The sequence below is a fragment of the Pipistrellus kuhlii genome, unplaced genomic scaffold, assembly GCF_014108245.1.
Source record: "Pipistrellus kuhlii isolate mPipKuh1 unplaced genomic scaffold, mPipKuh1.p scaffold_m20_p_62, whole genome shotgun sequence".
In the NCBI taxonomy this organism is placed as follows: Eukaryota; Metazoa; Chordata; class Mammalia; order Chiroptera; family Vespertilionidae; genus Pipistrellus; species Pipistrellus kuhlii.
Genome location: NW_023425565.1, coordinates 921240 through 941359, shown reverse-complemented (window position 1 = coordinate 941359; position 20120 = coordinate 921240). Strand labels below are relative to the sequence as shown.

Genomic DNA, 20120 nt, shown 5'->3' with positions numbered 1-20120 from the left:
TCTTTTCATTTGTGTGCAGCCCTTCTCCAGAACCTGAACCCCGAATTGGAACCCTTTCCACACGGGACGTGAAAGAGATTCCTACAGTAACAAAAACAAAAATTTTATTCAATTACTAGCTCATCATTAATCTTGAGAAACAAAAGCATTTGATTTTTAAATATTAAACATTCACTTTCATTTTGTTGTAATTCTTGTTGCCCCAACTGTTCATTACAGAAGGCATATAGCACGTGTCCTCACTGAGTTCCTTGATCTACGGATGGGTGTGATGGTAGCTTATTCTTACACTGTTGTACCCTATTCTTACACTGTTTTAGCCCTTAGACATAAGTCACAGGTTGTACTTTATGCCGTAGCCTTTAACTCTCCCCTGCAAGGCCTTGGAGTTGGACAAGGACTAGCCTTCTCTAATTCCCTAAGGGCAGCCCATGGCGTCAGTGTCTAGTGTCAGCCTGCTGGAGTTATTCACTTTCTTATGAACTCAGCTTTAAAAATGATGCTGTTTTTTCTCTGTAAAATGATGATGATGATGATGATGATATCAATTCTATAAAGCTAACATACTGTATGTAAAGCATTTGAAATAGTATCTGGCAAATAATTAGCACCATATATGTGTTAGATGTTATTCTTTTATCCAGTATTCTATGTATTTATTGCAGGAAGGTTTTAAGGTACTTTGAATCCAGTATATTATTGGATGTGGAAAATCTTATATAAAAGCCTAATAAGCAAAGTGTCCAGTCAACAGGTCAGTCATTGAACCAATCAAAGCATAATGTGCTAATGATATGCCAAGGCCGCTCAACCACTCACTATGATCTGCACTGACCACCAGGGGGCAAGTGCTCTCACCGGTAGGTGAGCTGCTGCCGGGGTTCTGCAGATCAGGACTGAGTGAGACGAGACAGGCCGGACACGCCCTGGAGCCCTTCCACAGTCCCTCCCTGGCCCTGTTCGTACACTGGTGGGGTCCCTCAGCCTCCCCTGTGCCCTCTCACAATTTTGTGCATTGGGCCTCTAGTGTTTATATATTTTATACACCTATTATAAGTTTAAACATTTGTTTGGATAGGCAGTTTACCACTGTATTGTAAATGTAACTATATTTCCCTGAAGTCACATAAAGAACATTTATATATTTTAGAAGAAATGTGTACATTTGTAAGTATATAAATTTTATGTAAGCTACGACTCAGCAGTTTTAAGTCTAAAATCAGCAAAGGGATCTGGGTTACCACCAGCCTTTCCTTATTATAAAACATAGCACAAAATTGCTTAATTTTCAATTTTATGAGCAATTTTATTTTTATTAAGAACATGATTGTGCAGTATATGTACATGAAAATATTCAAATATTTGGATACTTTAAATATATATTTTTGTATGACTTCATATGCTAGATAAAAAATTGTAAATTCAATGCAGTATTATACTTGCTAATAATTACCAATATAGGGCATGGTAAAAGTAGGTTTACAGTTGTGAGTATACAAAACAGAGTTTATTATTTGTAATTATTGTATTCTTTTCCATATGAGCAACTATAAACCCCTACTTTTGCTCCATCCTGTATTTAACTTGGAGATAATTTTTATTAGAATTTCTGGGATATTTCATATTAAGATTCTAGAAAAAATAAAGAATGACAATCCACTAAGTAAAAAGAATAGTATTTACTATTTTATGGCTTTTAAAATTTTATTTGGCCCTAGCTATTTTGGCTCCATGGATATAGAGCATTGGCCCACAGATTGAAGGGATGCAGGTTCAATTCCGGTCAAGGGCACATACTTCGGTTGCAGGCTCGATCCCCGCCCAGGGTCAGGGTGCATGCGGGAGGCAACCAATCAATGTGTCTCTCTCAATTAATGTTTCTCTCTCTGTGTCTCTTCCCTTCCATACTACTCTCTCTGGAAATGAATGGAGAAAACATTCTCAAGAGAGGAGTAACAAAGAAAAAACACAAAAAAGTTTTATTTGTATAAATAAAATTTGTTTAAAACTTTAAAAGCCATAAAATTATAAATATACATCACATTTTTGACAATCAATGCCTCTCAGCTTGCAGTTTAACTGGTACATGTCTCTGTGTTTTCAGAACTCCTCAACGGCTGACAAACTAGACACTACTCAAGGATACACATGCCAACATTTTGCGCCATGTCTTGAGGGTCCATTTGAATGTGACAGTCTGTCTGTCACACATGGATAACTGAAGGTCTGCCTGTGAAGTCCACCTGCTGGACTCCCACAAGCTGTAAAACAGAGTTGATGGGTTTGTGATCCAATCTGTTGCTGTCACGGTGTATAAAATGGATGTCATGACCTAGAAGGCAATCAGAATAAAAGGCAGAGGTTGGCACACATTATTACCTATTGGATTTATTGCTTACTAGAATTAAGGATGCTTGTCAACTTTTAATTAGTTCACAGGAAAAAATTAATCACCCAGAGTACATTATATTTTATGTGTAGTGCCATAATAATTTTAAATTAAGGTAATAAAGCATGACAAGAATGTGGTTAAATAAGAGTGATACTTAATGTTTATGAGATTCAAGGGGCACCATTCTTAAATTATGACCTTGTATTAGGTTATAGTTAAATAAAATATCCCGTCAAACAGGCAGAAAATGAAAATGACATAGATAGCAAGCTAGAAAATCACATCTGTTTCTGAAATGTAATAATGGAATAAATCACTCGCTTAAAAATGTTCACTCCCCAATACTGATTTACGAGGCTGTCTGCACACTGGCCGGTGTAGCTCGGTGGCTGGCGCTGTCCTGTGCACACTGGCCGGTGTAGCTCGGTGGCTGGCGCTGTCCTGTGCACACTGGCCGGTGTAGCTCGGTTGGCTGGCGCTGTCCTGTGCACTGAAAGATTGCCCACACTATTCCCGGCCAGGGCACAGGCCAGGGCACAGGCCAGGGTTTCATGCTCCATAGTGGGCGTGCAGGGTAGCCATTGAGGTTCCACTCTCACATCGATATTTCTCTCTCTCCCACTCTCTCTAAAAATAAAAAGATATTTTTCTTTTCACTTTGCAAGTATCTTTTTATTTTCCTGTTATTTTTATTTGTTAAAAAAATTTTAATGTTGACATTATTATAGGTGTTCCCCTCCTTTGTACATCTTCAGCCACCCCCCAAATAAAAAATATTTTTAAAAAGGCTATCTGCATTATAACTGCAGACCAAAGGAGCTGAAAATAAGGACATTAAAACAATCACTTCTATGTCTACAATTCTTTGACTGCTCAAATATAAATAAGTCATAATTTATAGTCCAGTTCTGTTTATTTATATTCTTGGGCTCAAGATGAGAATTTTAACTTAAAACAATAAATTAAGGAAACATTATTAGAGGCATGTCTTTTGCACTGTACTTATCTGCTATCTTTAGTCATCACTAGAGATTTAATATCATAAACTGGCTTATTATCAAATAATACAAATAAAGCAAATGAAATACTGGCTTAACCATGATACAGATGTGTATAAACACACACACCTGGCTTTTTCCTTAGATGAGCTATTTCCTCCAGGAGGTAGCATCAAAATCTCCTAGTAAGTGGTTCCCAACTTGGACACAAAGGACACTCTCCCTGCGCTCTCATCCTTACACACTGAACGTGGGAGCCGGTGGCACCGAGACATGGAGAGGAGGGGCTCAGAAAACACCATCCAACCTGAGGACAGAAACCAGTCCATCGGAAACGTGGCTACTGTTGTTCCGGGTGAATTATAGGACTCCTCATAAACACAGCTTCATCTCGCGGGTCTAACTGGTGTGCACCGAGAGGGAAAGGGAGCTTAAGTAACAGAGTTTAGCTTGTATAATAGTGCTCCACACACAACAGGCCCCAAAATCATACTGTTTGGACAAAAATCTTCTAAGTTCCTTCTAGCTATATAGAATGGATTAAAGTAAGTGTGAATTTTATAACTCTTAGAAGCTACATTCACTAACCAGGACCATTTTAAAGAGGAAGAACCCAGAAAACAGTTTATAACTGCTTTTTGGCACTGTCACTGTGAGTGTTTGTCCCTGACTGCAGTCCTGGGAGGTGGCCGAGATTCAGTCTTCACATACTGAGCAGAGCGAAGCCAAAGGAGTTCCAAGTGCTCCAAACTGATCAATAAAGCCGTGGAAGCATGGGCTTTTGTAACTGTTATTGAATGCGCTGTCTCTGGGGCCGATGTGCTTTTCGAATGGACCAAATCTCCTCATTTTGTTAGAGAGAACTAATTACCCAGGTTCACTCATCTACTGACCCAAAAAAGTGCTGATGACTTTCTCCTACTTGGAATGTTCACCTCCACTGAACTTCCTTCCCCCCGCCCCCCGCCCAATCCTCACTCAAGGATATGTTTTTATTTATTTTTTAATGGTTTTATTGATTTTCAGGGAAAGGGAGGGAGGGAGGGAGAGAGAGAGAGACAGAGAGAGAGAGAGAGAGAGAGAGAGAGAGAGAGGAATAACAATGATGAGAGAGAATTATCAATTGGCTGCCTCTTGCACCCCCTTCCCCCACTGGGGATAGAGCCCAAAACCTGGGCATATGCCCTGACCTGGAATTGAACTATGACCTCCTGGTTCATGGGTCCACGCTCAACCACTGAGCCACATCAGTGAGACCAAGGATTTTTTTTTATTATTATTGATTTGAAAGAGAGGCAAAGAGGGAAATATCAATGTGAAAGGGAAACATCCATCAGTTGCATACCATACACGCACCGACCAGGGATCGAACCCATAACTATGTATGTGCCTTGAGCATATATCTAATCCACAACCCTTTGGTGTACAGGATGATGCTCTAACCAATGGAGCCACTGGCCATGGCTTCCATTGAGTTTCTTTCAAGTGTTATAGCCACTTAGAGTCCACCAAACCACCGCTGACTTCCTGTCCCAAATACCTGAAGACCCTGGGGCCTAGAATGATGGGCACATTACATCCAAGAGACAGACATCAAAATACACACAAGCCTTTGAAAGCACAAAGTGCCCCCGAGAAAGCACAGCATCCTGACGGCTGCCGTGGCAAGCTGCCCATTTTTACGTGCTCGCTGTTTTACGAAGAAAGCAGGTAGCCCCTGGACTTCTAAAGCGCACGAAGTGCCCTTTGGGTCTGGGCTTTGATGCTTACCTGGACCTACAATGAGGGTCCCGCCTTGCTGAACTGGATCTCCTTGGAAATCAAACAGAGGGCCGGTCACCGCCCGCCACAGGCTCCAAACGCTTCCTGAGAGGATGTTTGACTTTATATGGGGGCTCGGTCCTGAAAATTTAGAAAGTGTCTTTAGATGCTATCAGTTTACATTCGATTAGATATTAAAAAGGTAACGTTGCTCCTTCTCTTTTTTGTGTGTCATCTTAACTTTTGTCTATTTTTCCTTCAAAGAACTGTTTCTCAGCCTTCCAGTACTGATGCTTCAGACGAGATCATTCTTTGTCCTGTGTGATGTTGGGTGCGATGTTGGGTGCTTAGCAGCCCCCTTGCCATCTACACCCACTAGATGACATGGCACCCACTACCCTCCAAGTTGTGATGAATGAAAATTCTCCAGACAAAGTCAAATGTCCCCTGGGGGCAAAAGTGTCCCTGGGTGAGGATATCTTTTTAAACTTTTTTATTTCTTGACTTTAAAGAAAAAGGGAGGGAGGAGAGGACAGAAGGGAGAGAGGGACGGAAGAAGGGGGGGGGGGGGAGAGAATTGTTCCACTTGTTCATGCATTCATTGGTTGATTCTTGTATGTGCCTTGACCAGAGATCGAACCTGCAGCTGTGGCATATGGGGACGATGCTCTCACCAGCTGAGCTACCCAGCCTGGGCCAATTGCCTGATTTCTTAGTATTCCCAGATTCCTGTTATTTTCCTCCATCTCATGAACTCCTCCATTTCTTTCATATTTACATCAGAATGCAGTCATCTTACCAAGAAACAAACACAGGAGCATTCACTTGAAGACATGGGGAAAGGCTAAATTTTACTGTTTTATAGGATTCTTCACCTACAATAAATATTCAGAAATCGAAACTATCTCCTCCTGTCCAAGAAGAGGTCATTTGGTATTTCTGAATTGTTAGAACTTCAACTGAAGGAGGTTCCAGAGCCTAGAATTTAACAGTCTCTGCTGAGAAGCACACTCCTGTGGGATGCAACCAACGGATGTGTCTCTGTCACATCAATGTTTCTCTCTCCCCCCCCCTTCCACTCTCTCTAAAATCAATTGTAAAAATGTCCTCACTTCTCGGGTGAGGATTAAAATAACAATAAAATAAATTTATATAATAGTTGTATAGTATTTTTAGTGTGTTGATCCCAAGGAGGACTATTCTGAATTTGACTGAGATTTATACTGTTTCAAGAAGGAATTTTTAAAATTATAAGATCCTAATATTTTCTGTTTGGAAATATAGTATTTTTTATATAAGCCAAAGAGGCTTAAAAATGTGACTAGACCCACTCTTGTAATCACAGGATATGTTTTGTCTAGAATTCAAATCCTTATCTTGAGGCAATGCATGGGGAGGTGCTACTGAAGGGAAACTCACAGTTTACATCTAAAGTGCTAAGTGAGACAGAGACACACACACACTGAGACTCCATTGCAGTACCGGAAATCAGCCTATCCAAGAGTGAGTCCACACCGGCACTCTGAAAGTTCCTTCACTACAGAGAGAAAAGGTGCGAACTCAGTGTCTATGCCAGCTCACCAACAGCTTTCGTGAAGTTTAAGCTGCTTTCTTTAAAAGCATTAGAAATGGGTCATGTTAACTCACTCATAGTTTCCCAATCCGTCCCCTCCTGTGACCCACTCCTAGGACTTCAGGCCTCACTTCTTTCCCGCCCTTCATTACAACCTTCTCACACATCACTGGCTCTGGTGGTGGGTTCCAGTCCTTCCTCACCCTGGAGTGTGACTGCGTCATAACTTGTCACTTTAAGCACTTGTACGAGCCCCACCCGCACACTGCCTCCAGAACAGTCACTCCATACACCCCATGAATTGGCCCACATCCTGCCCCTTGGCTCACACCAATTCCCAAACTGCCTTTTAGACTCTGGCCAGATGCGCGGACCTGGACTTCCCCAGAGTGAGCTTAGCCTGGCCGGTGTGGCTCAGGGGATTGAGCTTCCTCCCATGCACCAAGAGGTCACTGGGTCCATTCCTGCAACTGACTGGGTACCATCATGAAAGCTATGCCTGCGTTGGGGACTTGATCCCCAGTAGGGGGCGTGCAGGAAGCAGCCAATCAATGTTTCTATATCTCACTCCCTCTCTTTTCCTCTCTCTAAAAAAAAAAAAAAAAATCAATAACATTTAAAAAGTGAGCTTAGACCACCTCCTCTGAGAAGCCTTCCCAGATACGCTCTCCCCTCACTCTTCTGGAGCAGGTATCCCCAGCACATGCTTTCCTCTTACAAACCCTCCACCTGGATCGGAATGAGCTGTTTGCTTCTGGCTCTCACGGCAGAGGATGTGCCAGAGGGCAGGGCTGTGTCTGTCCTCTACCACCACCCCCCGGAGCACCAGCACAGCAGTTGTCACTAGCCAGAGCTCAATAATGTTTGTGGAGATGAATGATCCGAGTTTGAGATCTCTTACTGGCATCTCAGGGCCAAGTTCTTCCAACCTAAACCGCAGATTAGCAGCTCACCTGGCGCTGGCCAAGCTCTATTAATTATAAAGAACTGTGCTAAGGGCAGGGAATGTGGACCACATAATGATGAATAAAACATCAAACTCTTCAACTAACTACACTCCCAGCCACTTTACACGCAGTAACTAAGTATACAAGGAATACAAGGTGCCGTTATATACAGCGAGGGGAGCATTTACTCCCAATCAAAGAGCTAGTGAGAGCCCCTTTGAGTTGGGCTTCAAATGAAACCAAGATTTCATCAATGAAAGGACATAAAGTATTCAAAGTCATGAAGATAAGGTATCTATATATATAAAACCCTAACATGCAAATAGACCAATTGGCAGAACTGAACAACCTAACAACTGGTTGCTATGACGTGCCCTGACCACCAGGGGGCTTGCGCAAAACATGCTGGGCATCAGCCGTGGCGGGATGGTGGAGCAGGTGAGTGGGGGCACCAGACCAAGATGGGGCACCGGTCGCTATCATCAGAGTGAGCCTCTGGTGGTTACTGAAAATTCTTTGCTCCCGTGCCCCGTGGTCCCACCAGATACTCATACCTGCCGTCGGCACCGACCCCACTTGTACCCAGTGCCAGCACCAGAGCCACCAATCGCACCCACTGCCAGCTTCTATTGCTCGGTGCCATCAGCAGGTGCGTGTGGCAGCTGCTGGCCCTGATTGCCTCAGATGGCTTCTCCACCTCCCCCTGCTCCTGAGGAGTGATGGGAGTAGCAGCCATCACTCACACCTACTGACGGTGCCGGCTCCACTTGCACCTGCTGCTGGCACCGGCCCTAATTGCTCCACACTGTCAGCAGATATGAGAGGAGTCAGTGCCGTCAGCGGCTGGGACAGTGGTGGCAGGGGCGGGGCTGCTGGCAGACAGGAGACAGGGGCAGTGGCAGAAGGAGGGGGGAGGTGCGCGCATAGGATGGGCTGAGACTCGCCCCTCTGCCCACCACAGCCTCACGGCTCACAGTTCCTTTCAAGGTGCAAGAATTCGTGCACTGGGCCCCTAGTAAAAATATATTAGTTTAAGCAATAATTTTCTTTTAACCGTAAAAGTAAAATGTACTCATTTTAAAAACACGTAAAAGCCATTTTTCTCACTTCTATTAGTCGGGGTTAGCACTGCAATATCTTTTAAAATATTTTCATCTCACACACACACACACACACACACACACACCACAGCACTTTATGCTTAGTACTTCTCAGCTTTCCATGTCATTACACCCCCAGAAAGGAATCTCTTAGGGTCTGGTGTATCTGGACCGTTTACAGGAATCATAAAAAAACAGTCTGAGTTATTAACTTGCCATTTGCTTCCCTAAGCATGTAGATTCAAATGTAAAAAATACATCATTAGTGTTTTCTACTTGAGACATGTCATGTGTAAGTTACCTGAGGAGGTAACTTCTTCACCTCTTTTCATTCCCAATCTTTTATAAATTTCTCTCTCAGGATCAACGTAGATTTCATGACAATACCCAGTCAGTTTGCAGAAAGGCTACAAAAAGAGAATATGTGAGATCTTTATAAGAAAAAAGTGAGAGAAAAGTAATTATAATATACCTTAATTTCAGTAAATATAACCTACATTTAGTGGTTCAAATCATATTCTTGCTATGTCTGTTAGTTTTAATCTGCTAATTTTTCAATTTGTTATACAGTTACCTCAATATGATGGTAGGATGACTGTCCAATCACTATAAGGGTGACATCTGCCTCCTTTAGGAGAAAAAACATAGGTACATGTAAATACTATTAGAAATTATGTTTCCTACAACTTCCCCTCATCATTCCATTCCAAAGCCTCTATAGGCTCCTGGAAGAATGGAATAAATGGGAAAAGTGTGTGAGTCAAAGAAATGTATGTAAAATGTTTCATTCTGATGATCTTTTGCTAAGTAAGAACTTTAATATAGTCAATAATTCCCTACACTCCCCCAAAGGTGTACTTAAAAAAAAAAAATAGTCCTGCAGTTAGCACCAAAAGGACGTGGGCTCAGTTCCCGCTAGGGGGCGTGCAGGAGGCAGCCTATTGATGTTTCACTCTCCACATGAGGTTTCTCTCTCCCTCTCTCTTCCTCTCTAAAATAAATCAATAAAAATATTTTAGCAAAGAATAAAAATGATTAAAGTAGCATTATTTAATCAGTTTTATTTTCTCACATCCCAATGGTAAGGTCTGGGGAACCAAGATCTGAGTTTTACAAAGGCTGCCCAAGGTCTTCACTTGAAAGCTCACCTGGGGACAAATCTCCATGTATGTGCCTGAGGAAAAACACACGTGTTAGGTTGTCATAGGGATGTGGAATGTGCACCCCATTACTAATACAATTTTTCACTTTTAAGCTATATTAGTATTTTCCTATAATGAACAACTATGTGGTGTTCTTATTACAAAATAAAGGAAAGAAATCTCAATAATTGCCAGCATTTGTGTTTTTGGTCATTATCATTCAACATTTGTGGATAGGCACGTTACTAGGTAACACCAAAAGCATTCCTGTGGTCAGCATGTTTAAAAGCCGGGGATGGGTCTCTAATGCGCCCCTCCCTTAGGGGGCGCTGGGGAGGCCGGGAAGCTGATAACAGGGATAAGCGGCTCCTCGCCGACCCCCGCTGCGCTGCTTATCAATGCGGCCACCGCACAGGGTCCGGAGGCGGGCACGCTGCTGCTCACGCTCAGGAGACTTACTTGCAAGAAACTCCTGGGGATTTTGGCCAGATCTTCCACGTACTCCTTGCAGGTGTAACACAGGAAATGCTGGGACCCCAACCGGCAAAAAGAACAAGTTAGCGACGGGCACCCTCCGGGTTCCGTAAAGACCAAGAGCTTCGTTTCGCACAACGCTAACCCAGCGCCCCGGTTGGGTGGAAAGGGCGCTAACCCAGCGCTCCGGTTGGGTGGAAAGGGCGCTAACCCAGCGCCCCGGTTGGGTGGAAAGGGCGCTAACCCAGCGCCCCGGTTGGGTGGAAAGGGCGCTAACCCAGCGCCCCGGTTGGGTGGAAAGGGCGCTAACCCAGCGCCCCGGTTGGGTGGAAAGGGCGCTAACCCAGCGCCCCGGTTGGGTGGAAAGGGCGCTAACCCAGCGCCCCGGTTGGGTGGAAAGGGCGCTAACCCAGCGCCGCGGTTGGGTGGAAAGGGCGCTAACCCAGCGCCGCGGTTGGGTGGAAAGGGCGCTAACCCAGCGCCCCGGTTGGGTGGAAAGGGCGCTAACCCAGCGCCCCGGTTGGGTGGAAAGGGCGCTAACCCAGCGCCCCGGTTGGGTGGAAAGGGCGCTAACCCAGCGCCCCGGTTGGGTGGAAAAGGTATCGGGACGCCCGATGCACTTTAAAGCGGGCCGCACCCGTCCCCTCGGCCTCCTCCGGCTGAAGACAGGGCCTCGCCGGCGCGGTCGGACGCCCCTAGTGGGCGGCCATGGGAAGGGCCGGGCGGAGTCCGCCGTGGACCCCGCCCTCCGGGGCCCCGAGGGTCTCCCCGCGCGGGCTGGGGAGGCCACCTCCACCCCAGCTGCGGCCGAGGTCCCTGCGCCGGTCGGGCCGCCGCCCGCGCTCACCCGCACGAAGACTACGATGGCCCGGCGCTCCCGGAACAGCGCGCCGAACGGCACCCGCCTCCCGTCCGCGTCCAGCACCGGAAGCCCGGCCACGGCGGCGGCCAGTGGCTGCCCGCGCGCGGGGCCGCTCGGGACCAGCGCAGCAGCGGCGGGGCCGCCCGGGACCGGGACTGTGGCGGTGCGGCCGCTGACCTGCTGTGTGATCGGGGCCAGGACCGGGGCGGCCATCGCGCCCTGACTTCGCGGGCCCGAGTGAGTGGGACACGGAGGCGCCGAGGTGGGCACAGGGTCATGGGGAGGCGGGGCTCAGCGGAGGGCTGGGGGGCGGCTTTGGGAGGCGGAGTGCGCGAGAGGCGGGGCTTGTGGGGGCGGGGCTTGTGGGAGGCAGGGCTTGTGGAGGCCGGGCGCAGCGGGAGGCGGGGCTTGCGGAGGCGGGGCTTGTGGGGCGGGGCTTGTGGGAGGCAGGGCTTGTGGAGGCCGGGCGCAGCGGGAGGCGGGGCTTGTGGAGGCCGGGCGCAGCGGGAGGCGGGGCTTGCGGAGGCGGGGCTTGTGGGGCGGGGCTTGTGGGAGGCAGGGCTTGTGTAGGCCCGGGCGCAGTGGGAGGCGGGGCTTGCGGAGGCGGGGCTTGCGGGGCGGGGCTTGTGGGAGGCAGGGCTTGTGGAGGCCGGGCTTGTGGAGGCCGGGCGCAGTGGGAGGCGGGGCTTGCGGAGGCGGGGCTTGTGGAGGCGGGGCTTGTGGGAGGCAGGGCTTGTGGAGGCCAGGCGCAGTGGGAGGCGGGGCTTGCGGAGGCGGGGCTTGTGGAGGCCGGGCGCAGCGGGAGGCGGGGCTTGTGTAGGCCGGGCGTGGCGGGAGGCACAGGGAGCCGGAAGCGGGCTGCTCATGGAGTGGGTCACTGGGTTGAGCTGCTGCATCCAGCGGCTCCGAGGTGAGGATGTGCGGCTTTCGGTTTCCACCCCGCCCCGCAGGTCTGGATGCCTGGGCGTTGCTGACAGAAACACTCCTGGTGTAGGAAGAGTAAGATGGGTCCAAGGCGAGACAAGGGTTATTTAGGAAGAAAGCAGTCTCTCCAACTGACCTGAGTTCTTTCTTAGGAGAACCAGGTGCCCAGGATTTCCTTACCCAGGACAACCATATATGGGATCCAATAGCATTGCTACTGTGTTAGCTTATATTCCGTTTTTAACCCAGTCCCTGCCACTTTCTTTCCCAAGTAATCATTAATGGTGTACATACAGATCTTAAGTGTAGAGTTACATTTTTAAAATATGCATATATATTTTTTTATTGATTTCAGAGAGAATGGGAGAGGGAAAGGGACATAGAAACATCAGTGATGAGAGAATCATTGCTGGGCTGCCTCCTGCATGCCCCACACTGGGGATCTGAGCTAGCAGCCCGCATGCGCCCTGTGGGGGAATCAATCCTGACCTCCTGGTTCATAGGTAGATGCTTAACCACTGAGCCACATCAGCCTGGCAAAGGGAACCAACCTTTTTATTCTTTCTTTAAAACTTGCCAGTCCATGTCATTGAGTATTTCTTTATGAAGTTAGTAAATAGTAAACAACCATTTAGTAAACAGATGAAGAAATAATGTTTCATCAGTTATGTAAAAGCCAGTTTGAAATGCAGGAATTCTTGAATTTAGGGAAACATTCTCATTTCATGTTGAATTGTAATCTAGTTGTTTGGATTGTTGGGAAATCCATCACTGAAGAGAAGTAAAGATGGTAAGTCTATTTGTTTACTTACTCATCCATTTAATAATCAACACTCACTTATTTAGCACCTATTATGTCGTAGGTCCAGTGAACTCTTCTGTTTGAAAAAAAAAAACTGGACAAACTGAGAGAAAACCACAGAGTTAAGTACGAAAGTAAGTTTTGACTCTAGTATGAGCCTTTTTGCTGGCTAATTCAATTGTAATATAATCCCTTAATTGAAAAAAATAAACATAAATGAACATAGCTGTATTCCAAGCTGATGGCATATCCACATATTAAAGAGCTATTTCAAATGACTCTAAAATAGGGGTGTCAAACTCAATCAGAGAAGGGGCCAAAATCTAAAATCCAGCCTAAATCTCGGGCCGAATGGTTTACTGAACAGTCATAAACTGTCATTGTGATGGAAACGCAGCGGAGTGCAGTGATGACAGCGTGGTGCGGGCCACATTGCAAGGCCTGGCGGGACAGATTTGGCCCGCAGGACTTGTGTTTGACACATATGCTCTAAAACATAGCATTTTTACTCTACATCCCTAGAAGGGTATTTTGATTAGAAAAATAAAACCAGAATACTAAGAAATCTTAAAGTCTTTTTAATAATGTTAGTAGTAGTAGCCAGTATTAGCATTGTGATTTCAAGACTATTATATGTCTTCTGCAGGATAAAGCAAAGAAGTAATCAAAATTTTCACATAAGGGAAAGAGAGAATTATATAATCAAATAAATTGAACAAAACCCCTGTTACCTGTTATATAAGTGGGGATTAAATATAATTTTAAAAGATGGGCTGTATTTTTTAGAGAAGTTTTAGGTTCACAGCAAAATTGACAGGAAATAGGAAGAGTTGCCCATCCCCGGTCCTGTAAACTCAGTCTTCTCCAGCATTAACATCCCGCACCATAGGGTGCATGTGTTACAATCAGTGAACCTGCATCTACTCATCATTATCACCAAGTCTGTCGTTTAATTACCGTTCGCTCTTGGGCTGTACATTCTGTGGGTTTGGACAAACGTGTAAAGACATGTACCCATTGTAGCATCATACAGCACTGTTTCACTGCCCCAGAAATCCTATGTGCTTCATCTGTTCATCTCTCCCTCTCACCCAACCCTTATAACCACTGATTTTTTTTATTGTCCCCATAGTTTTGCCTGTTTCGGAATGTCATATGGTTGGAATCATACAATATGTAGACTTTGTGGGTTGTCTTCTTTCAGTTACTACAGTTGATCCTTGGAACAATGTGGAACGTAGGCTCCCCCCCCCCCCCCCCCCCACACACACACAATGCAGTGGGAAATCCTCCCATAACGTTGATTCCCCCTAAACTTTATCCTCAATATCCAAGGGGGGTTGGTTCCAAGACCCCCGTAGATACCCAAACCTGCAGATGCTCAAGTCTCTTAGTTAAAATGGCATAGATCAATGCAGACAGTCAGTCCTCCACATCCACTGACTTCCAATTATAGAGCATGGCCCTGGCTGGGTAGCTCAGTTGCTTAGAGCATCATCCTGATATGCAAAGGTTGTGGGTTTGATCCCCAGTCAGAGCACATACAAGAATCAATCAATGAATGCATAAATAAGTGGGACAAAAAAAATTGGTGTTTCTCTCTCTCACTCTCTCTCTTTCTCCTCCCTTCCACTCTCTCTAAAATCAATAATAAAAAAAACCCAAAATACCCCAGTAGAGGTGTTTATTGAAAAAGTCTGCTTATAAGCGGGCCCATGCAGTTCAAACCCATATTATTTTAGGGTCAACTGCCATATGTATTTCCAATTCCTCATTGTCTTTCATGACTTCTGTCTGATGTCAAATAGCATTCCATTGTTTGGATGCTCCACACACAGTATTTACCCATCCTCTACCTCAGGGCATCTTGGTTGCTTCCAAGTTTGACAACTGTGACTAATGCTGATGTAAACATTGGTATGCAGTATTTTTTTTTCATTAAATTCATTGGGGGACCTTGGTCAACATGAACATATAGGTTTCAAAGTGTGTGTTTCTGTTAGACATAAGTTTTCAACTCCTGTGTGTATGATTGCTGGTTCATATTGGTAAGAATATATTTAGTTTTGTAAGACACTGCTCAATTTTCTTCCAAAATGGACCTGTTGGGCCAAGAAATATTAAAAATTTCATTTTGTCACCAATAGTTGGCCTAACATCTCAAGAAAACTGCAAAGGTGGAGAACTGGAAGAATAGAAGTGTAGAAAAGCTGTTTAAAGAGGCTCAGAAAATCTATGTACATAAGAATAAGAGCCCGGAGCGGCCGGGCCTGGAGCAGCCGGGCCCAGAGCAGCCGGGTCGGGTGCGGCCAGGCCCGGAGCAGCAGCTGCCAGGCTGGGAGTGGCCAGGCCCGGAGCAATCGGGTCTTGTGCGGCCAGGCCCAGAGCAGCGGCTGCCAGGCTGGGAGCAGCCAGGCCCGGAGCGGCCGGGCCCGGAGGCCGGGCCCGGAGCAACCGGGCCCAGAGCAGCCGGGTCGGGTGCGGCCAGGCCTGGAGCAGCAGCAGCCAAGTCCAGAGCAACTAGGTCGGGAGTGGCAGTGGCCAGACCCAGAGCAGCTGGTTGTGGAACGAACCAGAGAAACAGAGGCCAGGCCCGGAGCAGCCAGGCCCGGAACAGCTCACTCCTCGCCTGCCCCTGCCCCACGGCGGCCTCTCAGACATGGCTGGAAACTTTTGCGGGAACTTGAGGGTCTGCTGAATCAAATGATAAAGGCTTATATCTGGATGTGTTGAGTTAGTATAGCGCTGGGGTGTTGATCTGTGAGTGCCTTGGGTGGGGCCTGGATGAGGCTGGTTGACCTATTTGGAAATGTTTTTTGTGTGAAGTGTATCCTTGGGCATGTGGAGGTATTATTGATATGAGAGAATGCTAAGTAACTGATTTACTATCTGAAAAGGGATTTACTATCGGGGAAAGGGAGGGAGGAAGAGACTGAACATAAACTGTGCACCTATGGATGAGGACAATGGGGGATGAGGAGGGGGCGGAGGGTGGGGTGGGAACCTGGTGGAGGGGGGAAGAAATGAGGAACCTTTGTAATAATATGAACAATAAAGATTGATTTAAAAAAAAAGAAGAATAAGAAAGGCAAAAACAGAAAACTAACATAATGTTACACGTTTTAATTTGCCTGCTTTTAGTTTTTATCACAGAAGGTCTCTTGTATTTTGTTGAAGGTATATTTTCTTGAAAGTAAAAGTGTATTTAAAATGCGTTCATAAAAGTAAGCTAAGAAATGCTGATTGTTTACTTTTTGGTAATTATTGAAAAATCATTAAGGTTTCTAAAAGTGAAGAATTCTAATACATTTTAAAGGAAGGAAGGAAGGAAGGAAGGAAGGAAGGAAGGAAGGAAGGAAGGAAGGAAGGAAGGAAAGAAAAGGCCATACAAGTTGCTGAAGGTGTGACAGAAAGAAAGAATATTAGAGTAGAAATACTTAATGGAATGTCTGAGGCATAGCTTTGCATTATTGAAGGACAAAGAAGGAAGGTTTATTTATTTATTTATTTTTCAGTTCAAGTTTAATAGAAACTACAAAAGACCAAAAGGTGATGTCCCACTACTGTTCAGGAGATAATTTCCTCCTGAGAAGTATGGCTGACCCTCCCCAAGCCCTACAGGAAAGGCCCCATCTGGGCTAACTCTAAGACTTTGTTTTAAGCATGACAATAATAGAAGAGAGGTTCTGTTCTCATGGCTGTACATCGCCATATGACCCTATAATGACCCAGTGCTCACTTCTGCTTAGAGAAATATTCTTTGCTCTTCTGGACATCAGGCTTGATGGTGTCACTGCCATGTTTCCAGCCAGCGGGGCACACTTCCCCATGTTTGTCAGTGAACTGGAAAGCCTGAACTAGTCTCAGAGTCTCATCCACAGAGCGGCCAACAGGAAGGTCATTGCAGTGATCTGGCGAAGGATACCTTTATCATCAATGATAAAGAGGCCCCTGAATGAGATGCCTTCATCAGCCTTTAAGACCCCATAGTCCTGAGCAATGGTGTGCTTGGGATCTGACACCAAAGGAATGTTCATGGGTCCCAGTCCTCCTTGCTTCCTGGGTGTGTTGATCCACGCCAGGTGACAGAAGCACCAATCACTTGGCAGTTGAGTTTCTTAAATTCTTCTGCCCCATCACTGAAAGCAATGATCTCCATGGGGCACACAAAGGCAAAGTCAAGAGGATAAAGAAGAACACCACTTTTCCTTTGTAGTCAGATAGGCTGATATCTTTGAACTGACCATCTGGCAAAATAGCTGTGACTTTGAAGTTGGGGGCAGGGTGTTTTGGTATTTCCTGAAGTCATCTTGCTATCAGCAGCCCCGAGGCAGAAATGGCAAAGAGGCAGAAATGGCAAACCCGGGCAGAGAGGGAGAAGAATCCCAAAACCCAAAGAAGGAAGGCTTAAAGGCTAATTTGGAAGTGTGAAATTTGTGAAGGTTGTGTATGTAATAAGAAGGAAAAGAAATGTTAAAAGGAAATTAACTAAATGATACAGGCCAGTAAGCCAGGACAAGCAGAACAGGGAAACGGATATATTTAAACAGCAGTTTGCAACTATCTAGAAAACTCTGTCTTCCCTAAACCAAGGACACTTAGAAGTCAATGATTTTCATTGTGCCTCCCTAAACAGCGGGTAAATAGCTTACACCAAAGTACTCAGGGAGACTGATAGAAGAAATCCACTTATAATGTTATTTGCTGTCCACACCCAAGGACAAATGAAGTTAGGAAATAAGCCTTATTTTGGTCAGTTCTTTTCTAGTAAAATAATTATGTTATATTAATCAGGTATTTAATAAAAAAGGGACCATCTTTTAATAAAGGAACTGAAGTTTACTAGCCTATGTTTTAATAAAGGAACTGAAGTTTACTAGCCTATATTAAATATACTTTAATATTTGATCTTTTGGTAAAATCAAGTTTGACAATCCTTCAATGGTTTGAATTTTAAGAAAAATTTCTCTTGACCTAGAATTGGCTGTACTAGTAGATCATCCCAATAGGCTCTAAAATGCCTCAAATGTTTGTTTTATCTCTCATAAAGGAAAGTTTTATACTGAAGGCACATAGGAATCTTTGTCAAATACAGTTATAATTAATAGTTATTAGTTATAATATTATAGAATGTGGGTTTTACAGAAAGGACAACATTCAATATCATTTACATTATAATGAAATCCATAACCGTGTCATTTTTAATTTCTCCTTATCATTTGGAGACAGTTATAATACATTTGGTAAAATATTACTCTGAAAAGTCCATAGAAAGGACTGGCAAGGAAAATCAGAAGATCTTAAAGCAGATCAGTGAATTTTCTCCCTATATTATCCCTCCATTATTTGGCAATACTTAATGAATGAATTATGGCATTACATTTCTTTGCATAAATTCAATAAGACCGGTTTCCAATTGTAGTTTTATTGACCAAAAACTTTGACTGAAGTATCATGTTTTAAAAAGCCCTGTCTGGACTCTGAGTGCCATGGAGAAAGCCTGGCGTCCTGCTCGGGAGCCCTGAAAATGGCTGGCTCTGGAGCATCAGGCCGATGCCCTGTCACTGCTAGCGGTTGGTCAGAGTGGAAGGGGAGCAGTGAGGGTGCCTCTGTGTCCCCGTGGAACCCCCACACACTCTAGGCTCCAACAAGCAGGAGGGCCTTGAGATGGGCCTTGAAGCCGAGGGCCCCATCCCAAATGAAGTCGCTCCAGGTGAGGAATTCACCTAACTCAGCAGATACTGCAGGCAGGCCTGACCGCAGCTGGATAGCTTAGCTTCCCTGCCCTATGGGGCACATGAGATTCAATCATGCAATTCCGGCAAGGGTGGTCAGTTACTATTCTTGTTGTGTTTATTCAAACAATCAGGCCAAATTGAATGCAATAGATAAATTGGTCTTAATTTGGCTCTTTAATAAACATGGGTGATTTTAAGGAGAAAAATTCTATTTCAATAGGAGTTATTAGAACGGAAATATTTTTTTAACCTTCTACCAGACCATTTGTTGTAACTCTTGCTGTTATAATTGCTCAATAATACTAAATTTTATAATACACTTTGTCTCTGCCAGGTCACAAGCCCACCTCCTCTGTGCCCAGGCTTCATCGTCCCTCTGACAAAGAGCAAGGATCTCTTGGTTCTGAAAGAAAACCCCATCCCTCTTCAGCATGGAAGTAGCAGGGGAGCCCAACGACATCCATTTTCCCTGAAAGAATTCAGAGCCAGGATCCTCGAGGAGATGTGTTAGGCCGTTAGACAGACGTGAGCAGAGCAAGGACGATGAGCCAACAGAAGAAGAAATAGATGGGACCTTAAGGTGTGCTTCTCACTGCTCTGAGGCCGGAAATGAAGAAACCTGTGCAGACTCCCTCTCCCATCCTCTACAAGTTTAGAACAGCTAATAGAAGTAGTAAGCCGTGAAGCCCCAGATGTTACTCCAGACCAGGTCTCTTACACAATCCCTTAGGTGTTGAAGATGAAAACAAACAAACACACAAAACTCGAGCTGCTGAACACCCTAGCTTTGAGTCTTCTATTGAATTGCCAACGCTGAAAATCAGCTTGAGGATCAAGGGAGGGGGGGATGATGGGGGAAATGAGACATTGGGGGGCGGGGGGGGGGGGGTGTCAAGCAATCTGAATCTGTGTCAGTAACCTAATGCACATTCTTGTTAGCCTATAGTCTAGCCACTGCCCCTTCTTTAATTATATGGTCCTGCAAGTCCTGTTTACCTAAGTACTACCCCATTTCAGAGAGGCCATAAACCATGAACAATACACAACCCCCAGACAAAGTTATCAGCACTGGCACCAGGCCAGGCCTTTAGATGTGGCCTCATGGCCCCCACCCCAACACATGGGGCTTTTTGCAGAGCCTGAGAAAAGTCTGGAAATCCCATCCCATATTTGGAGGACAAAGAAACCAAAGGGTATTAAAGGGAAAGCTTCCTCCATATTGGCTTGCTCATAATTTGGAGAGAAACAGCCTCCCTGAAACATCTGAAAATAAATGGCTTTTTTCTGTACTCCTGTGTATTTTTTGGTCGCCTGTAAATTCTGTAACAGTAGTGGGGTGCAGGAGGCAGCCGATCAATGATTCTCTCATTATTGGTGTTTCTATCTCTCCCCCTCCCTTCCTCTTGG

The 20120-nt window shown here is 45.3% G+C and overlaps 1 protein-coding gene and 1 pseudogene across 6 annotated transcripts; both read right to left on the bottom strand.

Moving 5' to 3' along the window:
* Positions 1 to 1285: 1285 nt before the first annotated feature.
* Positions 1286 to 11462, bottom strand: PRXL2C (peroxiredoxin like 2C). 6 transcript variants are annotated; one of them, XR_006740408.1, is made up of 7 exons: positions 11235 to 11462; positions 10373 to 10441; positions 9346 to 9399; positions 9073 to 9178; positions 5161 to 5292; positions 3520 to 3697; positions 2222 to 2332 (listed from the first exon to the last, which is right to left on the bottom strand). XR_006740408.1 is itself a non-coding variant. In XM_036420119.2 (6 exons), exons 1-6 carry the CDS (start codon positions 11460 to 11462, stop codon positions 2205 to 2207), a joined length of 717 nt encoding a protein of 238 aa, XP_036276012.1. In that variant the 3' UTR covers positions 1286 to 2204. The 6 variants fall into 6 exon arrangements, 5 of the variants coding, with proteins under 5 accessions (XP_036276012.1, XP_045430997.1, XP_045430999.1 ...); XM_036420119.2 differs by lacking the exon at positions 3520 to 3697 and having other exon boundaries at positions 1286 to 2332; XM_045575041.1 differs by lacking the exon at positions 3520 to 3697 and having other exon boundaries at positions 1286 to 2261.
* Positions 11463 to 16486: 5024 nt separating this feature from the next.
* Positions 16487 to 17299, bottom strand: LOC118708700 (annotated as a pseudogene).
* Positions 17300 to 20120: the final 2821 nt, after the last annotated feature.

Bases quoted from the DNA above. Each gene is read 5' to 3' on its own strand.
- PRXL2C (XM_036420119.2), bottom strand. From the start codon at position 11,462: ATGGCCGCCCCGGTCCTGGCCCCGATCACACAGCAGGTCAGCGGCCGC. The intron at 5,293-9,072 runs GTAACTTACACA...CTAAATTTTCAG, and splicing joins TGAAGAAGTTACCTCCTCAG to GACCGAGCCCCCATATAAAG. The intron at 2,333-5,160 runs GTAAGCATCAAA...ATTGCCTTCTAG, and splicing joins GACCCTCATTGTAGGTCCAG to GTCATGACATCCATTTTATA.